Source organism: Fundulus heteroclitus, chromosome 5 (genome assembly GCF_011125445.2).
Source record: "Fundulus heteroclitus isolate FHET01 chromosome 5, MU-UCD_Fhet_4.1, whole genome shotgun sequence".
Lineage (NCBI taxonomy): Eukaryota > Metazoa > Chordata > Actinopteri > Cyprinodontiformes > Fundulidae > Fundulus > Fundulus heteroclitus.
Window position 1 is genome coordinate 22,114,915 of NC_046365.1, and position 25,445 is coordinate 22,140,359.

The following is a 25,445-nucleotide window of genomic DNA, read 5'->3' on the forward strand; positions in this document are numbered from 1 at the left end:
ACTGATGTGTTCAGCTGAATAAAGTCCTGAGCTGCTCACCACCGCAGTGTCAAAATGTCATAGAGCGGCGCAACCAGATGCACATTCATACACGACGAGCAAGGGGAACACTAACAACAAAAACATCTATGACTCCTTTTCTCATTCTGCATTAGTCAGCTGAATGATTTGGAATCAACAGTTAATGCTATGCTAAACAAAACAATTATAAAGTTAACTGTAGCGCAGCATACACATTTAGAAGCTTTAAACATACATAAATACCCACAGCCAAATCCGTGAGCTTTAACGATGAAATGATCAAATGGAGGAATTAACAGGTGTCCCTTTAAATCAAATGGGGCAGAAGGAGCCTAATGATTGGCTCAAACGGGGTCACGTGACTTGTCATTCCCGAGACAGGCCTCGCAGCAAAAGTTTCAGTGCATCCGGCTCATTTTAAACTAAACTAGATGCATGTCCGGAACAGAATTCAACAAATACAAGAGAAAAGGAAAACATTTAAAATATTTTTTTTTATGTATGGCTTCAAAGCCTACAATAAAATATAAGGTTTTTAACTCAAAACTCATACAAAAATATTGATACCTTAAGAAGGATTTAGATCACTTGCTGTGGTTATGTGGTTATGGCAAGGACTGTATCAGACATCCTGGATACAACATTTATCTCTCTTTATCTATATATATATATTCATATTATATAGATAATATATAATATATCTCTGTCAGTCTGAATATATAATATTCAGACTGACAGAGAGACATCACAACGGCATAAAACACTCGCTGCATCAACCAAAAATACAACACACACACACAAACATGGAGCCAATTTACTCACGGGATCTGCAGGCATTTCAGTAAAAGTTTGCTGCTCCATGAAGACGAGTAATCCTCAGCACCGCAAGTGAGAGCTCTTTTAAGTGAACATTGTCATCAACTGTTGAATGTGTGTGTGCGTACGTACGTGCGTGTATGTGTGTGTGTGTGAGAGGAGAGACTAAGCGCTGGTTTTCAAATGTCCAAACGGCTACAGAATGTCGCTGTCACCAGATTCCCCTTCCCTCTCGTGCGTTTTCTCTCTCATGCCTCCCTCTCCTCCTCCTCCTCTTCCCTCTCTACCGTCTCCCCTGCTCTACCTCCCAGCTCTCCCCCCCCCCCCCCCCTTCCTCCGCCTTTGCCGCTGCACCCACCCTCACATAATTTCTATTCCACCCACACGGCTACCGGCTGACACACAAACTCCCGAGGAGCGTGTGGGCATTGCTGCAGAAGTGGACCCCCCCTCGCCATCGAGCTGCACCTCCCCACAGAAAATTAGCGCAAAGTTGAACGTGTTCCCCTCAGCGCTCTTCTCTCGTCTGCTTAGTATGCCTCACACACGTCTGGAGAATAAACTGACAGTCTTGATCTCTTGACGTAAGGGGTATGGGGAGGTGGGGTGGGGGGGGGTATGATGCACTCAGCACCGATTTGTTCTTAAAGACTGAGACTGACAGCCAGAGCGGCGTTACGTGTTCAGAAGTGGCTGCATTCCTCAACATGCCTTGACACACAGTGGAGGTACTCACCCCCGACACTTTCCGCCCCGCGCGCACACCCCTGCCGCCTGCCCTCGACGTGGCCCGGGGGCGACGACAGCAAAGGCAGCACCAGTCAATGACACCGACTGCTGATAAATATCCAGCAGTCAGGAGGCACTTGCTGGCTGGCAGTCAGCAGCCACACAATGTGTTTGCACAGTGTTATGAACACCAACAACATACGGCTGAAAGCAGATGTCGACACACTCAGAATGAAAAGACGGCAGCCCTTTTTTTTTTCCCCCCCTCAATGTCTGAAGAAAATCAGACTAGAAGTTATCTGTTTGAGGTCCGTCAGGATTTAATGAAGCATTTCTGCTTAATAACTAAATAAATAGCTTTGTAATTAATTTGGCAGAATGCTTGGGGTCTTCTGCTCCTACTTCGTTGTGTCGCTACCTGCTTTATGAGGTGCACCAGTTTTCGCCCCTTCTGATAAGTCGTCACGCCCCAAATTTCCCCCATTGTGAAACAATAAAAGCATTTCTATTCTATTGTAATCCGCCCTGCACCCCACACCATGATGCTACCACCCCTGTACGTTACTGCTGGGATGGTACTTGCAAGTTTCCCTCCTTTAGAGTTTTTTGTTGGCACAAAGAATTTACAATTGTCATAACGCTTAAAAGAGTTTGACAACGATAAATGGTTGAATAACAAATATCTCCACCAAATACTTCATATTCTAGTTTTATATAACCACAGGACATGTCTCCAAGACTTAAAGGCTTTGCTCCTGAGTGCATTAACAAACTGTAATCTGTTTGGTTTAATTTGCTTCTGGATCGGATTGTTATGGCTTCTTCCTCTCTGAGTGGCATTTCAGCCCACGTCTGTACAGCTGCTCCTTCCACTCCTACCGGCTTCAGCCAGCATCTTCATAGGTCCTTGGCTTCTGTTCTGCGGTTGATACGCATCATTTCACACCAAAATACGTTCCTCGTTCTCTGGGACACACCGTTTTTTTTTACTCTGATAGTTTTGCTGATTAGTTTTGATTTTTCCATGTCACACAAGGAAGCGTTGTGTTTAGTGCGCCGCCTTAAAATACATCAGCAGATCTGCCGACTCAAATGTGAATCAGAAGCTTATAACGTCATTATCTGGGCTTTCCCTGCTTGTTAGAAGGCACAATAATCTTAGGGTATGCAAACGTCCCATTTGGAAGAACATACTCTCATTATTCTGGCATTTAGCAGGTATAAATAATTATTGTTATCCTAACTTACCTAAAACAGGAAAAGTCTGTTCTGATTTTATCTCACAAAATAAAAAAACATGTTTCAGCTGTATGGTTCTGTTTTTAAAGGAAATTAGGATTTTTTTACATATAAGAAAATAAAGCAGAAAACCTTTTTTTATATATATAATTTCTTTACACATACTGAGCAAAATAACTATTTTATCATGTCTGAAAAGTGCATTTCACACAAGAAAAACCCACTTAGGTCTTCCTTTGAGCTTTTTTTCCATTTCCTGTTTTTAACAGTCAATGTATCATTCCTGAAGAAAGCTTATTAATCATACTGATGTCGTTTTCATGCTGTTTTGTAAAAAAAATAAAAGTCTGACCAGATAAGACTCATAAATATTATGTAATGCTTTAACATGGCTCAAGCCTCAATGTTAAATACCAGACATGTAAAATCTGTTCGGTGTAAAAAGGAAGAGGAAAGATAATTGGACAACAGCGATATTGTCAAGAGCTAGTCCACCGACTAAACCAGAGGTGACCAAGTCAAGCGCTCCTCTGCTGGTACCCTGCAAGCTTTAGATGTGTTTCTGCTCCATCAAAGATAAATTAAGAGCTGAAGTATTTGCTAAAATAAAAAGTTAAAATAATGCCATCGATAATACTTTCAGGGGTTGCTCCACAGTGCTATAGGCCTGGCGAGCTGCCAGGCTTTACTTGCCTCTCTGAGAGACTAAACATGGTTAATACATTTTATTAATGTGTATATATATATATATATATATATATATATATATATATATATATATACCAGTAACAGGGATACCAAAGGCAAGGCAAGCTTATTTATATAGCACTTTTCGGTAACAAGATGATTCAAAATGCTGTAAAGAAAAGAAAGAAAGCATTAGAGTACAGAATAACATTAGACAAAAGGGAGAACATTATAGAATATTGGTATATAGTAGGGTTGGCAAAATAATCAATGCCTCGATGCTAAAAATTTAGTGGTAAAATGACGTGTGGTAAAATGAATAGTCAAGCAAGGGGACGACAAACCAGCATGTTCGTCCATATACCCATTAAAAAGATTTAAATTGCAAAAAGAAACTTTAAGGGATTTTGAAACCATAGTATTTTGAAACCTCAGTGGATCTTCATAGTAGCAGTGGCCCCGTACATAATGCCAGGCACTATCACAAAAGGCTGAAAGCTGGTTGATTGAATTTTTTTTTTTTTCGGTGTTTGCTCACAAGTCAGGCTGTGTACACACCGTGACTTTTATTCATACAAAAAGAAGTCTTGATGTAATTTTTACTGTTCAAAAAGCTTTCATTTGAAAAGGACACCAGACCAAACAGTGCAGCACCTGAAAACTTCGAGCGCAGCTTTAATGTGATGCATATCCTCTTAAAAGACACACAGAGAAAAGAAAAGAACGATCCACAGACGACTCTATCAGGCGCTCAATTAGAGCTGTGATGTAAGATGTTGTTATTGGTTGAGCATTCCCTCTAATTCCTAAAAAACAGAAAGCTTTTTTGTTCTTTTCTCTTTTTTACACTAAAAGGCCAACAGTCAAGTTTATTAGATTTTGGAAAAATCAGTCAGGCAAAGGACTCACTGAAGTCACATTTGTGGAATTAGATTTTAACTGAAAGTACGTTAGGAAATACCTGCGTGGCTGGGATGTCCAAAACTAAATTCATGTCAAATAATTAACAATTACCAAAAGATATAATCGCAGTTAAAGTGAAAAACAGTAAAGTTACAACTAAATAATGACAAAGGGACTGAATACTTAATAAACAGGGTAATGGCAAAAAATAATCGATTATTGCAATGATCTTTTTGCCTAGAATGAGACGTTGAACATTTATATCTTGCTTTTCCTCCCAAAATTCTAGTTTACCATTTAAAACTGTATATAAGTAGGAATACACTAAACTAATCAAGACTTTAGATTAAACTACGATAACATCAAGCAAATAAGGAAAATTTTACATGATGATTTACTGCTCTTAGTAAAAAATGTCAATGAGACCACTGAGAAAAATTACAATGTTTAAATATTTGTGTAACTGTTTTGTAAAAACAAATGTAAAAAAGAAAAACTTCTTGCAAATATAAGGTGATAAGCAAAAAAAAAAAAAAAAAAAAAAGCAGTTAAATTAAAGCCAAAAAAGAACAGGCTTACCACCAGAAAGGGATTAAGCTCTCTAGTTTTTTTATTTATTTATCCCTTGCTGGCCCTGTCTTAAAGTTTTCCTTGCTTTTGTAGAGTAAGTGGAATTCCTAAAAATGCCATGAACTTGTGCATAGGCCAATAATAAAAATAATCTTGATTATGTTCTTGTTTATTTTAACTAAGAATGTATTACAAAAATTGGAGAAACTATTTCCAATCAGTGAACGCTGTGCTCTAGTGGTGGCTGTAACTATAAGTAGACTCAAAGCTAGCTAATTTCTACATAAGTTTTGTGATTAGATATTAGGGCAGAAACCTGCCTATGATTATTTAGGGTGTGCAATAGCAAGAGTGAGAGAGAGAGATTTGCAGTAGATAACAGGAAGGCTGAAGGGAAAACAAGTTGTATTTCTAAAACAGGGGTTTGTAACCCCTACAGGCCTTTAGGGCTTTGAACATGTTGTTTAAGTTCTTTATTAACCTCCTAAATTAAAGGTGGATGGTTTCTTATAGTAATATTGATAAGCAGGCCACTCCTGGGAGGGTTCATCACGTTATTTTGGTGTGTTTTTTTCAGTTTGTGGATAATGGTTCTCTCTGTGGTTCTCTCTGTTCCTTCTGTATCTCTTTAGATTCATACATTATGTGTTGTTTTTTTAGATATATTTTTACCTTGCTTCGTGAATCAGGTTCGATCAAAAAGGATATCTTGACTGCACAGGTCTGTGTGTGATTGGTTGAAACTGCCCTCGTTTTTTTTTTTTTATGGTTATTTACAGTTAACTCATGATCACTGATTGACAACTGCATTTTGTATTTACTTGGGTTTTCTGCAACCGATATTCAAAAGTGATTGGAAATGTGAAGCGTTTCAATGTGGCATAACAGCAAAAAGGAGAAGAAATCTGTAAGAAACTGTAAAAGTGCTATCCAGAAACACAGAGAGGCGCGTTGGGTCTGACCGTTGTCATGAGAAATCGGATAGAGCGTGTTTTTGCAACGGTTAGGCTCTACTGTATAATTACAGCTATCACTAGATAAACAGCAAGCCTCTGGCTCTGGCTGGCGTGTACGTTCACTCAGCACATATCTCAGCTTCGCCGTGACATCTGAACGCTTCGGGATGTGTGCATCTGTGCCGGCAGTGAGTCTCGCATACTGCGTGTGCCTTTTGTGTCAGCGCCTCGCTAATGAGTCCAATGTCGGCTTGTTGCTCATCGGAGCTCGTTAGACGAGCAGGCCGACACTTAGAACCCGGTTACCCCCCCACCACCACCACCACTACACACACACACCAAAACCCCCCACAACACAAAGCTCTCTCTGTTTGTCCATATTACAGCTTGTGCGGCAGGAGGAAAAGGCCTAACAACCGGAAGAAATGAGGGAGAACAGAGGCGGCAGGAGGAGCTAAGGGGATAGAAACCTTGACGTGGGACGCTCTGGTGATGGGACGTCCACTCCTGTAAAACCCATGCCAAAGGTTCACTGCAAAAAGGGAACTAAAAGTAAATAAAAATTTCTTAAAATATGTATATTTTTCCTTGATTTGAGCATCTAAATAAGACTATTTGCCAATGGAATGAGAATTTCTACCCCTAAAACAAGATAATTAGACATCCTGCACTTGAAATAAGATGATGGATGAATTGAATGAATGATGAATGATGGATAAGATGAATTGTTCTTATTTTAAGTGCAAAAATCTTATTCATTATATCTGTGCTTTTTTGTCTGTCTTGTTGTGTCTCTGTTCTGTCTTCTGTAACCCCAGTCGGTCGAGGCAGATGACCGTTCATACTGAGCCCGGTTCTGCCGGAGGTTTTTTTTCCCCGTTAATGGGTGGTTTTTCTTCCCACTGTCGCTTCATGCTTGCTCAGTATGAGGGATTGCAGCAAAGCCATGTACAATGCAGATGACTCTTCCTGTGGCTCTACGGTTCCCCAGGAGTGAATGCTGCTTGTCGGGACTTTGATGCAATCAACTGGTTTCCTTATATAGGACATTTTTGACCAATCTGTATAATCTGACCCAATCTGTATAATATGATTGAACTTGACTTTGTAAAGTGCCTTGAGATGACATGTTTCATGATTTGGCGCTATATAAATAAAATTGAATTGAATTGAATTATTCCGTTGGCAGATAGTCTGATTTACCAGCTCAAATCAATGAAAAATACACAAATTTCAAGATGATTTTTACCTACTTTTAGTTCCCTTTTTGCAGTGTTTGCAGTTTAACTGCGCAGGATAGCAAGCTTCCAACAAAGCTGATGATAACAAAACACAGAAACCAAACAGTTGAGGTTGTGGTCAAATATTTAACAAATAAATATTTCCCTTGATGTTGTTTTCTGCATTTAACCCATCCCTTAGGGGGCTGTGTACGGGCAACACCAAGTGGCACCCAGGGAGCTTTCTGGGGCTAAGGGTCTTGCTCAGGGCACCACTCCCCCTTCTTCAGAATAGAATAGAATTCAACTTTATTGTCATTGCACTGTCACAAGTACAAAGCAACAAAATGTGGTTTGCATCTATCCAGAAGTGCTATACAGGATATAAATATTATGTATAAGTGTATGTATAAGTAAAAAGTAATAGTAGCAGACTATAAAATGTTGTGTATAAATATAAATATGGGAGCTATATGTACAGATTATACAGAATATACAGGAATGTTAGGAAAAGGATTATATATGTATTAGCGGGTTTATAATACAAGATAAATAATGGCAGATAAGATTTACAGAATCTATACAGATTGTATACAAATTGTGTATGTGTGTGAGCAGAGCTGTGTAACTGCAACTGCTCTCTCTTCTACATATAGCGTGACATCGCCTCTGGTTCTAATAGAAGGCATTGTGAAAATGGCTTATTCTGAATGGATCCCGCAGAAAGAAAAAGTAAAAGTAATCCACCGTACTTTCGTGTCTTAAATTCAGCAAAAACCCATTAAAGCTTCTGTGACGGAGATTAAGTGTTTGTCAAAAATGTGAACACCTCTGGTAATTTTCTAGTTGTTTTTTTTGTTGTTGTTGTTTTGAGATTTGGAACTATAGCAAACTCTTTTCATAAACCTCTCCACCTTTAATGTCAGATATATCAAGTAGAATTCAAATAAAACTAATATGCTAGAAGGGAAATGTAGAAAATAATAGAATACTGTGATAACCTGATTGCATGAACTAAAACTTTGTTAAAGCACCTTTTCACTCAGAATCAGGATTTAATTCTCTTTGGTGTGAGTCGGTCAAAAAGTGGTGGAGGTACGGTAATGTGGGGGTCTTGGACTGATTTGTTGGACCAGGACTGCATTCTATAGTTGATGGACCCGTAATTTCTGCTATCTAGGACATCTTAAAGGGGGTTGCAGCAGCATCATAAACCGAAGGGTCCCATATGTGACTGTGGGGAAAAAAAAAACAACGTACTTAAGGGACCTTGGTAAAGTCTCAACTAAAATCCAACTGAGATACTGACAGGACTCTAGACAACGTGGTTCAATACTGATGCTTCTGCAAAGAAGACTGGGACAACATTCCTCCACAGTGACGTAAAAGACTCATTGCCAGTTATCTAAAATGCTCGAGGCCGACTGTTGCCACCAAGGGTGTCACAAGTTATTCTGTTCAGGGCCAGTTATGCTTTCTTATACGGTCAGGTTGGTTAAAACAGCTTTTTATCCTTAAATAGTGAATTTTTTTATTTAAAAAAAAAAAGCCTTTGTTTCTTTCCGAGATGTTTTTTAGCCTAAAAAAGTCGGTCAAATTGAATTTTGGGGATTTTTTTGATTCCGACTCTGGCTAACAAAACTGAACTCTAATGCAGGAAATGACAATAATTCATGAGTTATCAAGGAGGCGCATAGTTTGGTGGCTTTTATTTTTCCCCTTTCAGTAAATAAAATCCAATTTTCTTTAACATTATCTTTGTGTGATATTAAAATGTGTCTGATGATCCGCTGAGTCGTACAGGATATTACATTTAAAGGTGGAAAAAGTTTTGAAATGATGCTCCATGACTGTTTCAACAGAATAGAAACTTTTTGTCTAAATACCTCCAGGTTTTTTTTACTAGAATTTTAGTAATGAGAAACAACTCGGGCTGTTTTGGGGAAAATGTGCTTGTTTTGTGTGTTTTTTTTTTTTTACTACAGAAGCACTATTGTGTACGTTTTTAAAATGAGACAGTTGCGTCACATGAAGTTAGCTCTAGTTCTTATAACTACAGGAGAGACGCACGATAAAACCAGAAATCAGACACATAACTGCGATTGGTGGACCTCTAGCATTATGCCATGGGTTCTTTTATTTGATGCCTTTTTTAACAGAGACTACTTTTTGCCACGGTTATGTGGGCGCAGGGCGTGTAGAGCGCTGTGAAGGTTTGATCGCCACTTTCTCTACCTGCTGCTGTGGAGGTGGAAGTGCAGGGAGAGAATTGAGATCGGACAACTTTCAGAAGCTTTTACCGCATTTTTACCCAACTGCCACGTCAACCTCGGCTGGAGCGCAGAAATTGCTTTATTCCTCCGTGTTTGAGCTGCCAGAGCTCCACAACTGCTCGTGTCACTGCTCAGGCAGGTCACGGTGCTCCGCGTTATTTTTTGTTTTTGTGCAGATTCTCTCTTTTTGAGACAACTTGCAGTCATACTAAGCGAAGCAGAAGGGTGAACTCTGATTGTTGGAGAAGTTACATTCTTCTGATAAAGCTTCAACTTCATTTAGACGTTTTGTCAAAGCCATTTCCACACAAAAAAAGAGAAAAAAATGGACCTGAGCACCTCTACGTTTGTCTAACGACAGATTTAGGGCCTCCATATCTCGCTTTGCTTCCTGTTCCTGCAGTCTGCCAAAGAAAGAATGACAAAAATGTACAGAAAAAGAAAAAAATAAAAGAATAAAACGTCACTGTTGAAGCCACAGCGGTGGGTTCGGCCCGTCTGCTCCCAGGGTGCCCCAGTGTTTCCGCTAAACAGAGGAAACGTTTAACTCAAATCTGATTTCTATCTCAGAGCCAAAGCCGCTGTTATGTGAGGGTCTTGAGACGGTGAGACCCTCCCTGAGACGTAAACACAAACAGACGAGCCCTCCACGACAACAACAACACGCCGATTTATGTTTTTAAGTTACACGATCGGTTCTGTTGTTTCCTTTCGGAGCGACTAACGCAGTGAAGAGCAGAAATACTGAAAACAGGAGCGTCTAATTGTAGCCCAGTGGACCTCTCCATCCAGGCACTAAAATAAACAGGCCAAATCTTTCGCTTTATGAAAGAAGGTCTAAATAGGCATATTGTTAGGGAAAAAACTCATGGTTCTCAAATGACTGGACTCCAGGTCATTTATCTTGAAGCTAAAAGAAGAGCAAAAGAATAATTCCTGTGACAGCGGAGCAGAGTCGAGCTGCACACGTGGTCCAGTACCTTAGTTCAAGTCAGGTAAATCACAACACCAAATAGGTCATTAGAAACCCACAAACACAGCTGGAAGCAGATTTAGGCCTTCCAGCATATATATATATATATATATATATATATATATATATATATATATATATATATATATATATATATATATATATATAAAGATTGATAGCGCCACAGAGACACTTTCTGTCCTCAGGCCTGCCTAGATTATCATTTTCTTATCTTATGAAACGGCTGTACATACACGAGCATATTGTTACTTTTATCCTCATTGTAATCCTCTAAAGCTTAGATATATTTGTTACCTTAGTGTTTGTACGCTTTAAGCAATTCAAACCTTGTTAGTGGACACAATCCTGGCTAACAAGGCGAATTATTGTTATGCCGGCTGAACTAGATAACGGAGAAAACGACGGATTCAAACCGTAGCTTTTAACAACCATCATACTCCGAGTGGCCTTAATTAGTAGGCCCATCTTGCTGGACCCAGGTTGGACTACCGTTTGCTTTCAGACCCGCCTTAGCTCTTCGTGGCACAGAATCGACACGAAATCCGAAACATTGCTCAGGGGTAGTTCATATAATCAAAACAAGGATCTGTTGTACGCAAACAAGAAATTTGACTTCAGTTCCAGTTTGCGCTCAGTAAAGATATTTTAAGTGTAAGCATATGAAAAAGGACAAATATATAAATATTTTTTTCTTTTCTTATGTAATTATGTCTATGCATGCTTTTAAAAAAGAGGAAAACATTGTTGTGTCGTAATTCTGCCGCAGATTTGCTGGCCTCTTGTTCATGGTGTGATTTTCACCTTGCACCATCCAAAAGATGCTATTGGATTGGGTTTGTTGTGACTGTGGAGGCAACTAAGGTACTGAACTCAGTGTTATTATCAAGAGACCATGATTTCACCTTTGTGACACGGTGCATTTTGCCGCTAGAAGATGGAAACACTGTGTTCAGCTCCTCGGAGGAAATATCGATATGAGGCAGGATGGGTCCCTGCTTTCATGATGTAACATTCTGACTCCGTCATCTGAGTTTTACTGCTGAAATCTAGACTAATCGCACCGATCGTTATTGTCCAGCTTGTGTCCTTCTTTGAACTGTAGCCAAAGCTTTCCCTCCTTGACTGAAGGATGCAGCATCCAGTGTGGTTTTCTGCTCCTGTAGCCCATTTACTTCAAGGTTCGATCTGCATTTAGTGCTCACTGGATGTTTTCTCTCCTTTCGGACCATTATCTGAAAACCTGGGAGACAGTCGGGCATAAAACCGCCAGTAAATCAGAGACACACGGATCAGATCACCTCGTTCCACCAAAGCGTGCCACTTGGAAAATCCCCTTCCTCCCTCGTCCTGATGCTCTGATGTATTATCGGCAAGTCATCTTCGTCACATCAGGATGCGTAAATTCATTGAGTAGCTGCCGTGTGAGCTGCAGAATCTCTACTATATGTTGAGGAATCTAATAGGCGTGCCTAATAAAGCGACCGGGGAGAGCGAGTGTTCTCAGACGGTATTCATGAGAACTTTTGAATCTAGGAACACAAACCATGAAGCAAAAAGAGAACTAGAAATAATAATAAATGAATGTATTTGTCCTTGATTTGAGCAGGTAAATAAGATTATTTGCCAATGGAATTAGTATTTTTACCCCTAAAATAAGATAATTAGATATACTTCACTTGAAATAAGATAAATGGAGATGAGTTGTTCCTATTTTAAGTTCAAAAATCTTATTCCATTGGCAAATAATCTTATTTACCTGCTCAAATTAAGGAAAAAATTCTCTCATTTCAAGAAATAATTTCTTATTTTGAGTTCTATTTTTGCAGTGCAAAGCTGGAATCACTAGAAAGGGGGGGGGGGGGATCAGAGCCTTTGGAGTATTTGTTTCTAGAACGTTAGCAACCGCCTTCATGGATCAGCAGCCAAAGCAAGAGAGATTCTGTCACAAGGAAGCAATGCTGCACGCTTTTCCTTCACTGACGGCTTTGGATCATGTTTTCCATGTTTCTTACATGCCAGAGTAAGGGGTTGTGTACTGTTTCATTCACTTTATGGCAAAGAAAAAACAAACACAGTAGATGCGAGCGTTGATGTTGCTCACCTCCAAGTCGTCCAGGGAGCGAGCCATGCTGAGCCGCTTGGAGCGCCCGAAGGAGCGTCTGGCCGAAGAGCGCTGGGGCAGAGGAGGGAATCCCATCGTCAAACCGCGGAACCGACCACCCTGAGGTCGACATAACAGAATCAACTTCAGTTTACGTGCTGTAACAGATGTCTTAATAAACAGCCGTTTGTCAACTCATGAGAAACCCGCAGGGTGGGGGTCATGGTAGGATAAATGACGAGAATCTGGCGTTAACCGTATCTTTGGACAAACCCTCCTCTTGTTCTTCTTCTCTGCTCACAGACTCCGTCTCAGATTCAAGCAGCTAAACACAAATGAAAGAGATAATTGAAGAGACTCGGATATTTTCTAAATTACTTCTCTCTGCCCAGCGTGTGCTTTGCCAGACATTTCCCCCACAAATGTTCAGGACATGTTGTTTTACATGACAGGTGGGCGGTTCGCATAGCTTCACTTATACATGTGATTTGTTACACATGAGGCCAACAACAAAAACAGAAACTATTGATTGTGTCATAGGATTAAAACACATGAAAATGACAGTATTTTATGGCAATCGCTGCCAAAAAGCAATTTCTGCGCATCCCAATGTGACGTCTCCGTTTGCAACATTTGTCACCAGCTCAAGGTGTTTGGGTTTTCAGTATTTTCTTCTTGTTTTATTATTTTCATTTCAGCCTTGCTGTATAAGTTCATGCTTTTGTGTTTACTTTCTTATGTTTTTCCCCTTGTGTTCTGTTTTTTTTTGTTGTACATTTAGCATTTCTGTAACATCTGTGTTAGATTTTTCCCCTGGTTAGATATATTCTTTTGTATCTCAGTTCAGTCCTAGTCACGTTAATGAGCCTCTCTGCCATGATCTCACTGCGCTCCTTCTGTCCCAGCTGCTTCAACTAATCTGTTTTTCTATGTAACACCTTTCGCAGACATTAAATTGCTTCACAATAAAAAAAAAAACATAAAACACAAGCACACTTCAATTCCTTGTACATCCTAGTTAAAAGCCTATTTATATAAAAATGTCTTCATCTATGTCATTCTCCACTCGCCCCTCAGTATGTATTCTCAGGTTCTCGTTGTTCTTAGCTGGATTCTTCGTTTGTACCACCTCACACTCCGTTTGGCCTCCCATAAATTGTCACGACGCTCATCCCTAGTTCCTGTCTGGAGTTTGGTCCAACCCACAATTCATGACAGAGTTGGGAATGTACCGACCAATTTGGCTGCCTTTTATGTTTTGCCTAATTTGAGCACATTGTTTTTTTTTCTCCCAAATGTTACATTCCACACGGCACATGCGGACATGCACGGTCCTGTTGTGTGCCTGCCGTGCCAAGCTGTTGAATCAAATCCCACAGGCCCAACACAAAGATGCAAAGCGCTTTACACAAAAAGATGAATACACCTGCACCTTTGCGCAGTTTGTGTCCCATTGTTTTAGATTATTTGAGGGTACCAACTAATGTACCGCGGCATGCTAAAAAAACATTAAAACTTTATGCCGTATGCAAATAACCTGACCCTAGCCAGATGGATTTCGCTCCGCCTAGCTTCACTCACATCCATCTGGGACGTCTCCCATAGAGAGTAATTTCTCCAACCAATTTTATTGTCCAGCCAATCAGGACGCAGGGCTGGAGTTTCATAGATGTGACGTAGTGGAGAAGCGTCCATGACGTGAGACTGTTTTGATTCAGACAACAATGGCGGCTCGCATCGAGGAAGCAAGCGTTAGCATTGATGCTGCTATTTCTTCCGTGTTGTCCAATCTACCTAATATTGTTTTATTAAAAGAACACCAGAGAACGCCTCTGAAGGCTTTTGTTGGTGGAAACCATGTTTTCGCCCTTCTCCCGACCGGATTTGGCAAGTTTTGTTTTCTGGGGTCCGCCCGTGGCGGAGCGGTTAGCGCAAACCATATTAGGAGGCCTTTAGTCCTTGACGCGGTCGGCCCGGGATCGACTCCGACCCGCGGCGCTTTGCCGCCTGTCTTCCCCCCTCTTCCTGTCAGCTCACTGTTAATAAAACGAGTGCCACTAGAGCCGCAAACACATTAAAAAAATTAAAAAAAAGTTTTGTTTTTTTCCTGCGTCGCTCTCATCAGCGTCACGGGTTAGCTTTGGTGTGAGTGGTTGAAATAGCACGTTGATAAAGATGACAGACAAGTGGCTTATCCAATCATATGCAAGGATTTTTGATAAGGCCCAGCCTTCAATAAAGGCAAATCCTATGGATCTGTCCCAGATGGATGAGTGGAGCTAGGCGGAGCGACATACATCTGGCTAGGGTCAGGTTATTATGCAAAAGTAGTGTCATGGAAAAGAGCTAATTGGACTTAGCTCCCAATGCCCCTGTAGGAAGACGCTGCCATAGGTTGTCTCACCTAAGAGCCTCAGTCACAGGGGGAAAAAAACATTTATCATCCAAAGCCATTTGAGAGTGACGTCATCTCGAATAGAACCGCTGTAAATCAGAGGGGACGGGGGATTTATCAAGTGTTGCCCTGACAACTGTTGCGTTTCAATAGCACAGGAACTCCTCTCAGAACTTCCACAAGCAACATCTGCCTCGTCTCCTGGTACCGTGGGGGACGGCTTGCTGGAGTGGACCCCGGGTGACAGCAGGTGACACGTCATTAAAAGACGGCGACAGGCTTGAGAGGGACAGACGCGAGCTGAATCAGACTGGCTGTTTAGGAGGCGGTCGCTGCGTTTCATCAGGCAGTGGCAGCGGTGTTGCCTGGATACCGAGTCAACCCTACATCTGTGCGTGTGTGCGTGTGTGTGTGTGTGTGTGTGTGTGTGTGTGTGTGTGTGTGTTGCATCTGCGCGTACATTCGGTTAATAAAGATGCAAACGCTTGATTAAACGCGTGGGCACAAACACGCTCCGACACGACCCTTTTTTTTTTCTTTTCTTACCCGGTCAGTCTTACGCGAGTACGAGAGAGAAATCCAGAGAGGTTTTATGGAGCAAACTGAGGTGAAAGAGAGAAGTGATAGAGGGCAGGGGGGGGGGGGGGGGGGGGGTTATTTCAGGTTCAACGGCAGCAAGCTTTTAAAGAAAAATGAGGAAAACGCAGCGTTTGTGAGGAGAATTCAAAGCAATTATCTTAAGATCTGAACCACACACTAAGACAAGTTGCTGCAAGTTGGGTTAATAACTACCGCATAAAAAGCACAGTCATTATCTGCATAGTTAACATTTCTTTATGACTCAGATTAATTGGAAATTATTAACCGAACGGCTTTAACTATTATTCATCCACAAAGCTTCTAAGCAATTCTAAGCCGTTTTTTTAGAGAAGCCAGATGTGAGCCACGGCTTCTCGATAAACATCTTGTAGGGTTCGCCATGAATAAAACTTGGTTGCAAGTCAAACTAACACAAGCTGTGCCTATTTAGTCTCCCACTGTGCATCGTCTTCAACTGTGTCTGTGTTTCAGTGTTAACGCACCTCTTGAGAAAAAGAGCAAACTTGTTGAGCCTACAGGAGAAGCGTGACAGCACCACCGTGTGTTTAAATACCGAGCGAACACCAGCAGCACACGGGCAGACCGCTACGAGCGAACCCTCTCAAGTAATTAGCGCATTAGCATGATAAATCGTGCCTAATTGATAGCCAGTTTTTTTTTCTGCCACAGAGGGATAAACATTTTTTCATCCTGATAATGTTGGCCTCCTTTACCTGTCCAGTCTGAGGACATTGTTCTAAAAAGGGTTAACGTCCATCTTCCTGTCCCTGTCATTCTCTGCCCATGCCTTGGAGTTGTTTCCTCTGATTGTCCCCAGCAGGGTCCCAGGAACCTCTCAGCCAATCAGGTTAAACCTGAGAAGTAGCAGCTTCCCCCAGTTTCAAGGGAATCTCTCCTCAGTATCTGTCCTACATTTAGCTTTCCTACATAGTGCTGTGGTTAACCAAAAAAATAAGTGCACCCTTTTTTTTTAATTAGAACAGATCTTGTCTTTTTTGCACTCTGGGTAAATCCAGTAAATATGATTAAAGAGATTTACGTGGGATATGCAAACAATCCCTGCACACAATGAGTAAAAACTAAGTACACCCTTACTGCTACCACTAGAATTATAAACGTCTTTTTAAAAGCTGCAGTTTTGCCATCTTATACAGCCATGCAGGCACAGGCTGTGGACCGAGGGTTTTTTGTTGTTCTTGTTTTTTAAATGACTAATTTACGATCGCTAGCGCTATGAATCCTTCAACTGCAGTCGTTTAAAATCCTTTCATTGAGATGCCAGAGAAAAGTGGCACAAAGATCTGAGCTGCTCGCTGCTGGTGAGCTGGCTGAAAGAAGGCTGCTACACTTCGATGCTCCTATTGAGGTGACGTCGTTTTACAAACACAGTTGGCGAGCTCTGAGCAACGCGTCCAGCTAAAATCAGATCGTTCTCCAAGTGTTTCACTGGAAGCAGAGGAAAAACATCAGAAATAGATCGTGTTTAGTTCAACGGGCACTTCAAAATGCTACTGAAGGCGTTTACATAGGTTTGCTTAGTCTGGGTTTAAAAAAAAACTATATACATTTATTTATATATATATATATATATATATATATATATATATATATATATATATATATATATATATATATATATATATATATATATATATTCTCATTCATTGGTTTGTCTTTATTTTTATTGATACCTCGGGGAAGTCCTTCAAGGCAGTTGGAAAACCATTTCAGGTGACTGGTTTCTCTCCATTTAGCTCATGGAGAGAAACCCAAGAGGGAAAAGCCGTAATCAAAGCTAAGGTGGGGGGGCTTTTTGAAGACTCAAAAACATAAAAGCAGTTTTAAGTTATTATATTAAGTCTACATACCTTTGCTTCACAGTTTTGTTGGTTTTTACTATGCAGAATGTGATAAAAATAAAGAAAAAAGCCACTGAATGACAAACGTGTGCCCAAAACTATTGACTGGTAGTGTTTTTATGTTTGTATAAATACCGCAAAAGCATTAGATTATTTTTATTGAATATTATCATATTGTGAGAATCCCATAATCTGGCTGCCCAGGCCTAATTTTAAGCATACGGGGATGTGTGTTAACGCAATGCCTGGATGTAAAACCATCAGCACTGACTGCTGCTGCCCCTCTAGAAAGGGTTTAATGGTGTTTTTAAACTATCTGAAGGGTCACAAATGGATCTTGTGAAAAAGCGAGCATGTCTGCAAACTTGCGCCGAGGTCAGATAGCGTGGTGCCATGAAGCATTAAAAATAACAAAAAAACAGAGAGCTCCTTGTTAAGCTCTGCAGACTGGCAAACTTCAAGTTAATTACATTACAAACAGTGAAGGCCTAAACCAGAATGGCTGCTGGAGCTCACCATGATCTCCTGTACATATCTAGCAATAACACGCCGTACGGCACAGCGTGGGACCGTGCCACAGCGAACTTATGCAAGAAAGCAGCGATCCCAGGTGCAGCAGCAGCCATCTGACAACAGAATGGCAGAAACGGCGATTTTATGGCCTAAAATCCAGAAATCACAGTGCTGCAGGTGATTGGGTGCTACACTGAGAAAGCAAACAGGCCTCCTTGCACTGATGGAAACTAATGAACAGCAGGACTGAAGGGGAAATAATGATACTGCCACAGAGGAAGACAAAAAATACTGGTTATTGCGACTAAAAGTGGGTCTAGAAGCTAATGCATTACTCGGTTTTTTCCACCCTTTTGATAAAGAATAAACTTTTTTTTAATCAATATCAATATATCAAGGTTTTTCTCTCATAGTCAGTTTGTAACTCCAACATACGTTCTGTACTGTTGAAGGGGATAGAGCACCACTATGGAGCAGTCACGATACCGAACTACACACTGCAAAAAGGGAACTAAAAGTAAGTAACATTTTCTAGAAATTAGTCTATTTTTCATTGATTTGAGCAGGTAAATAAGACCATTTGCCAATGGGATTAGTAGTGCTACCCCTAAAATAAGATATTTAGATATTCTGCACTTGAAATAAGATGATGGAGATGAATTGTTCCTACTTTAAGTGCAAAACTCTTATTCCATTGGCAAATAATCTTATTTACCTGCTCAAATCAAGAAAAAATGCACTAATTTCAAGAATAATTTACTTGGAGCTTAGGCTAGAAGACGTAAACCAAAAGACTCCCTTGATAGATTTTGTCTATGAGGTTATGAGCCCCTCTGAGTTGGTCTACCATGTAAAAGACACTGACGGTCAAAGCTGACGGAATAAGCCAAAGTTCAGGGAGTATTAATGCAAGACGCTGGTATTTAAAGCCATAGGAATTAAGAGACTTTTTTTTTTTTTAACATGACAGGCAGGGAGTAGACAAAGTGGCCTGCAGGTGATACGGTCTAACCGGAAAAATGTCTTTCGCACTGCAAAAGTAGAACTAAAAATAAGAAAAACCTTCTTGAAATTAGAGTATTTTCCTTAATTTGAGCATGTAAATAAGATTATTTGCCAATGGAATAAAATGTTTGCACTTAATATAGGGACGATTCATATCCGTCATCTTATTTCAAGTGGTGTATATTTAATTATCTTATTTTAGGGGTAAAAATACTGATTCCATTGGCAGATAATCTTATTTACCTGCTCAAATCAAGGGCAAATACATTCATTTCAAGAAAATTCTACTTACCGGTATGTTTAGTTCTCTTTTTGCAGTGCGTGTTGCCGCTTTCTGCCGCTTTTGCATTAAAAGAGCTCAAACGTGAATGAACGGCGCGCGGAAACTGTACTTTTAACAGTGAGAGAGTTGATTCCCCATAAAATAATTGCACAAGGATTTTGGTGATCGTACCAATAATCGACTTTTGAGGAATTTGCTCCACCTGCAGAAGACAGCTGGCTTTCAGGTGACGGCAGATGTCGGCTCGGTGCATAATTCATGACCAGATACTGGAGTAGAAGGGATAAATAAGTCATCCATCCACTTTCACCGACTCAGCGGGAAAAAAAACAGACATATGTGCTCCTATTATCAGTGTTGTCAGGCTCTTTGCTGGGGTAAATATGGGATGTTTCAAACCAACTGAGAGGCTCGATGTCTGAGGGAAAGACACGCTGGAAAAAATGTTCGACCTTGAGGAGAAGGCTGGAAAATGCAGGCGTGGATTTATAGTCTCAATAATGGGCAGCCTTGAACGCTCTCTAGTCCAAGAAACTTTCCACGACAGGAGTGTGTGATGTGTGTGTGTGTGTGTGTGTGTGTGTGTGTGTGTGTGTGTGTGTGTGTGTGTGACCCCGGCTTTCTCATCTCACGGTCACTTTTGACACTACGCTCTCAAGTCCTCACACCGACGCAGCGACGCACTCTTCTATGTGCGCCCTTCATGGAAAAGTCGTCTTTACACTGCAAAAACGGAACTTGAAATAAGTAAAATATTCTTAAAATTTGTGTATTTGTCCTTGATTTGAGCAGGTAAATAAGATGTTTTGCCAATGGAATAAGATTTTTGCACTTAAAATAGGAACAACTCATCTCCATCATCTTATTTCAAGTGCAGGATGTCTAATTATCTTATTTTAGGGGTCAAAATACTCATTCCATTGGCAAATAATCTTATTTACCTGCTCAAATCAAGGATAAATACACTAACTTTAAGAACATTTTACTTATTTTTAGATGCGTTTTTGCAGTGTACTCGAAACTTGCGAATGAAGCTGAATCAAATACCAGCAGATAAAGTAAAAAAAACAACACAGAGCTGCGCTGATATGTTCCAGTTTCATCAACCTCAAACTGCAGACGTACCTTTTTCTCTCCCTCCTTCGGGTTTGCCTCTCGTTTTTTCTCCCGTTCAGCTCGCCGCGCTCCGTTCCGCTCCCGGTCTCCGGCGCCGAACAGCTTCCTAGCCCACTCGTCTTTGTGGGCCGCCAGCCGGTGGCCGTGGGGGTGCGCGGCAGGCAGGGGTAGAGGAGGGGGAGGAGGGGGGCTGACGGCAGGTGGATGCATGTGGTCCCCGGGGGCCAGCGGGGCCCGGTAGCGGTCCGCGGGGATCTTGCTCATGGGCGGGGGCAGGGTGCTGCAGTTGGCTGAGGACCATCCGTCGGTGGACTCGGCGTAGGACTCCTGATCGCTGCTCAGACCCTGGAAGTGGCTGTGGTGGTGCTGCTGGCGCCAGTCTCTCAGCACATGGACTGGGAGCCACCTCTGAGGTTCCATCCCTCCTCCTCCTCTCCTGTCTCCTCCCCCCACGGCTCCTCCCAGCTTGCCCCCCGAGTAGTGGTGCGGGTGGAGCCCCCGCGAGAGTCTGCCCGGCAGGTCGGGGTGAGCCAGGGGGAGGGGGTGAGGGAGGTCGGCCAGGTGCGAATCCTGAAGGTAGTGGCCGTTCCTCGCCATGGGAGGAGGCGGCGGAGGAGGAGGAGGAGGAGGCGGGAGAGAGGCGGCGGCTCCGAGGACGGGGCTCCAGGCCTGTCGGGACGAAGGCGGGCTGTCCCAGTGGCGGGCCCCGGACGTGTGGCCGTGACTCGGGGGGCCCCCGAGGTCGACCAGCAGGACCCTGTTGCTCTTCTCCTCGGGCAGAAAGTTGCCGATCCCGCTGTCGCTGTTGCTGCTGGTGCTGTGGTTCTGCTGGGCGTCGTTGTCCGGGTCGTGGAACGCGCGGGCCCGCACCCCCTCGATGTTGTCCCCCATGTCCCGGTAGAGGACGGAGACAAACTGGAGCAGAGGCTGGGAGCTGGGTGGGAACTCCAGGCAGCCTCCCGTGTCTGGGTCAGGGGTGCATTCGAAGCCAAACCTCCGGGCCACACCCAGGTGGACCTGTGGACAGCAGCAGAAACAAGGCTCAGTGCTTTACTGAGCCAACGGACCGGCACGGGCAAAACATCCCAGGAAACACCTCAAAACTCCATCAACTCCAATGTACAACTCCAATGTACCACTGCAAAAACGGATCTAAAAATAAGTAAAATGTTCTTAAAGTTAGTGTATTTATCCTTGATTTGAGCAGGTAAATAAGATTATCTGCCAATAGAATGAGTATTTTGACACCTAAAGTAAGATAATTAGACATCCTGCACTTGAAATAAGATAATGGAGATGAGTTGTTCCTATTTTAAGTGCAAAAATCTCATTTCATTGTCAAATCATCTTATTTACCTGCTCAAATCAAGGACAAATACACTCATTTTAAGAACATTTTACTTATTTCTAGTTCCGTTTTTGCAGAGTTTAGTCCATCATATTAACACTGGGTTACCTCGCTTACCTCAGATTCACCTTACAACCACAAGCGAAAAGAAAAACGAGTCCATGTTGGCAGTTTTCCACATGCCATGTAGGGGTCCCACCAACACGTGGAAGAAGGGACCTCTGGTCATAGGGGACCAAAATGAACCTTTCTGATCTGCACGCAAAACGTTATGTGTGGTGGAAAACGAGAAGCTGGAACGATCAGGCTTCCAGCAGGAAGGAAATATCTAAAACTACCCTAAATATGCAGCCAGAGTTCCAGTGGAACGGTTTAGGTCAAAGGCTGAAATGTTAAAAGTTTCCTTCTCAAAATGTGCAAAGCTGGTAAAGAAATGCCCCAAAGGTCTTGCAGCGGCACTCAACTTCTTTTTAGATATTTCTATTTGCAAACTCCTTTTTGTTATTTCCCTCTAACTACACAACTAAGCACCACCATGTGTTGGTTGCATCACATCTAACCCCATTAAGATACGCTAAAACGTACAGATGTGTCGTAACAAAGTGGGATGAGAGTCCTTTCGCAGGGTGCCGTTTTTAAATTGGACGTCTTTGAGAGCGTTTGTACGTCTCTGGGTTTTAAAAAAACGAGGAAAGCACCCACCTGGTGGTGGCACAGCTCCGGATCCACGATGAACACGTGGCACGACGTCCTCAAACCGGCGGCCTCGTCGTGTCGCCCGTTGCTGAAGCGACGGTCGTCGTGCTCCTCCGTCGCCTGCATGGTTACCAGTCCGAAAAACCGCCGGTCGTCGGGGCAACAGGCGCTGAAGGCTAGCTTTTCTGCAGGATAGGTGGCCAGGACCTGACCTCTGTCACTGCACAGGAGCACGCTGTCATGCATGACCTGTTAGGATGCAGGAGGCAAACATTACTCACTGGCAGCTAAACTAATGAGGCTCACACATTTACTAAGTGCAGAGATAGATAGATAGACAGACAGACAGACAGACAGACAGACAGACAGACAGACAGACAGACAGACAGACAGACAGACAGACAGATAGATAGATAGATTTTTTACTGTAACAATTTCATTGACGTCAATATATTTGGGCTTTTCCTTTTTCCGGGGTACAATCTTTTTTTTTTTAATCAAGTGCTGGGTTTGAATTTGCATTGGATCTATTTCTTGGCAGCACATTGTCAAAATGATAACCTTCCCTCCCGGCTGGAATTAGGCTATTGCCTCTCAGCAGGTTGCAGACAAACCGTATGCTTTCTGTACACTGCAAAAAGAGAACTAAAAATAAGTACAATTTTCTTGAAATGAATGTATTTGCCCTTGATTTGAGCAGGTAAATAAAATTATTTGCCAATGGAATGAGTATTTTTACCCCTAAAATAAGATAATTAGAAATACTGCACTTGAAATAAGGTGACGGAGGTGAATTGTTCCTGTTTTAAGTGGAAAAATCTTATTCCATTGGCAAATAGTCCTATTTATCTACTCAAATCAAGGAAAAATACTTTAATTTAAAGAAAAATATTCATATTTTTAGGTCTATTTTTGCAGTGTAGCCGTCAACAAAGGCCTGACACAAAGCCGGCTGGATGTCTCATCCTATCTTCTCATCAGAAACGGCAGATCTGACACAGAATGCTTTTCCATCTGAAACACCTTTTACTGTGATTGCTGCTGTTGGAGCGCCCTACTGTGTCTAGCTGAAGTTGGAGAATTTGGAGGCAGCTCTCCGTTTTCACAATCCCACCCGCCTCGGGCAACACATTACTGCCACTGGCACTGAAACAGACCCTCAGCCCGACGCTGCCAACCCTTTACCGCAACGTTTTAAAGCTGGGACGGTGTTTTGACTCGGTCCGAGCATCACTGTGCTCAGTCTCCAGCTCATCTGACCATGAAACCTTTCTCCAGGAGACATTTTTACTCCTTGTGGCCAGCCGCAGCGCAGCTAACTGAGCTTGAAGGTGTCCGCCTTTGGGCCGCACCTCTTTCTTGGTCGGTCGGCACCCTCCCGGTCCACGTTGATGGCAAACGGGCTGGTCTGTGGACGGGTCAACAAACCTAGGTGCTTCTGAACCCTCTGACCAATCTCCTTCCCTCTAAAGGTGGACGCTCGGTTCAGATGGTTGAAGCCCGGACGCGGCTGGTGTTCCATTCGCAAACGTTCGTCAACACCGATGGGCGGACGGTCTGAGTACAGACCATAGCCCAGGAGTCTTACTCACGAAACGGACCAGCTTAAAGGAGCCATGCCAGAAGATCCAGTCAGAATCGCACCAGAAGCGTGATGACGGTGACAAGAAAAAAAAAAGGTTTGGTTTCTCTGCAACAAGCCCAGGGGCATTTATCTAGACGCAAGTGGGGACATGTATGTATAAATTTGAACCTGTGTGTATAATTTAAGATAGTTTTAAATTGAGAAAATCTACAATCAACACTTATGTCTCATTCTTTAAAGAACAGCTAAAGCTGGAAGCAGCGCCGGGTGCACCTTCATGAGGACCAAAGAATGGATCTTCTGCTCGGCTCTCAGGCGCCTCATGCTCCCCCTGATGGCCTGCAGACTGTCGTTCTCCAGGTTGGCGCCCGTGGAGGCCAGCTCGATGGAGCCCAGGTATCCCACCATCATCCCCACGTTGAGGATTTCCTCGCCGGGCTCCAGACCGAAGTCGGCGCCTTCGCCTACATCCAGGTCGTGCTCTTCGTGCCGGTGAAGGTGGAGGTGCCGGAAGTCCGGCTCCAGGAAGACGGAGTCGTCGTTCAGCACCTGGGCCATCTCCTCCTCGGAGAGGAGGTTGGGGTTGCCGTGGGAGCAGGCGGCGTCCCGGTACGGGTTGAACTCCGGCTCGGACGGCTGACGCGGCTTCGAGGACAGGCTCGCCCCGGGCCTGTCCTTGTCCGAGCTGCTGGAGGAGTGGCTGGAGTTTTCGAAGATCATGTTGAAGATTCCCCCAGATTGCAGCTCCGCCACCACCTTCTCGGCTCGGTTGATGCCCAGCTGCCTGGGGTCCGGCTTTGCTCTGTACCAGCCCGCTTTCCCGCCGCCGCCGCCGCCTGACCTGCCGTGGCCACCGCCGCCGCCGTTGTTGTAAAAGACGTCCAGCTCGTCATCGCTGGAGCAGGAGTCAGCGTAGGCCGGCGCCATCACGCTGCCGCTGTGGTGCCGGACGCCGCCGGCGGGGGCGCCGCAGCGTTGAGGGTGGCGACGCTGACGCTCGCCCTCGGCGATGACGAGCTTCAGAACGCCGGAGCAACGTCCGATGAGTTTGACCACGTCCTCGTGGGACGCCTTGGAGACGTTTATGTCGTTGACGGAGAGGATGCAGTCTCCGGAGCGCAGCCCCACGTAGTCCGCAGGGCTTCCTTTGAGGATGCAGCTGAGGACGCAGGGGCTTTGGCCCGTCAGCGTGAAGCCGTAGCCCGTCCTCCCTCTGGCGACCTCCACCGCCTGAATACGGCCGTACTGGACGGAGGAGGCCAGCGGGGGAGGCTGAGGGAACGTCAGCCCGCCCCGTCTCCTGGACGCCGAGTCCATCTGCCTGGACGTGGCGGCGGGGAACCTTTTCTTGTCCATTTGATGGGATGGATTTCAGTTGATCATTTGGTTTCGGGCATGTTTAACGTCTTGACGGCCGGGCTGCTTCGGACAGACGAGCCGCAGCTCGGAATGCGGCACATGGGTGAGAAGCAGGCCTGGAGCTTCAGCACAGGTTTGTGAGTGATCCCATGGTGGTGTGAGTCCTTCCTCCTGGTG

The 25,445-nt window shown here is 43.3% G+C and overlaps 1 protein-coding gene across 3 annotated transcripts in view; it reads right to left on the reverse strand.

Moving 5' to 3' along the window:
- The window catches only part of rgs12b (regulator of G protein signaling 12b), a 72,703-nt gene that overhangs the window by 44,118 nt on the left and 3,140 nt on the right, over positions 1-25,445 (reverse strand). For all 3 annotated transcript variants that reach the window (XM_036137188.1, XM_036137189.1, XM_036137190.1), the window contains exons 2-5: positions 24,183-25,445; positions 22,331-22,573; positions 20,290-21,297; positions 12,510-12,629 (exon numbers count right to left, since the gene is read on the reverse strand). The exon at positions 24,183-25,445 is cut by the window's right edge and continues 14 nt beyond it. In XM_036137188.1, the coding sequence (XP_035993081.1) occupies positions 12,510-12,629; positions 20,290-21,297; positions 22,331-22,573; positions 24,183-25,265 (2,454 nt within the window). In that variant the 5' untranslated portion in view covers positions 25,266-25,445. The remainder of the gene's footprint in view (positions 1-12,509; positions 12,630-20,289; positions 21,298-22,330; positions 22,574-24,182) is intronic.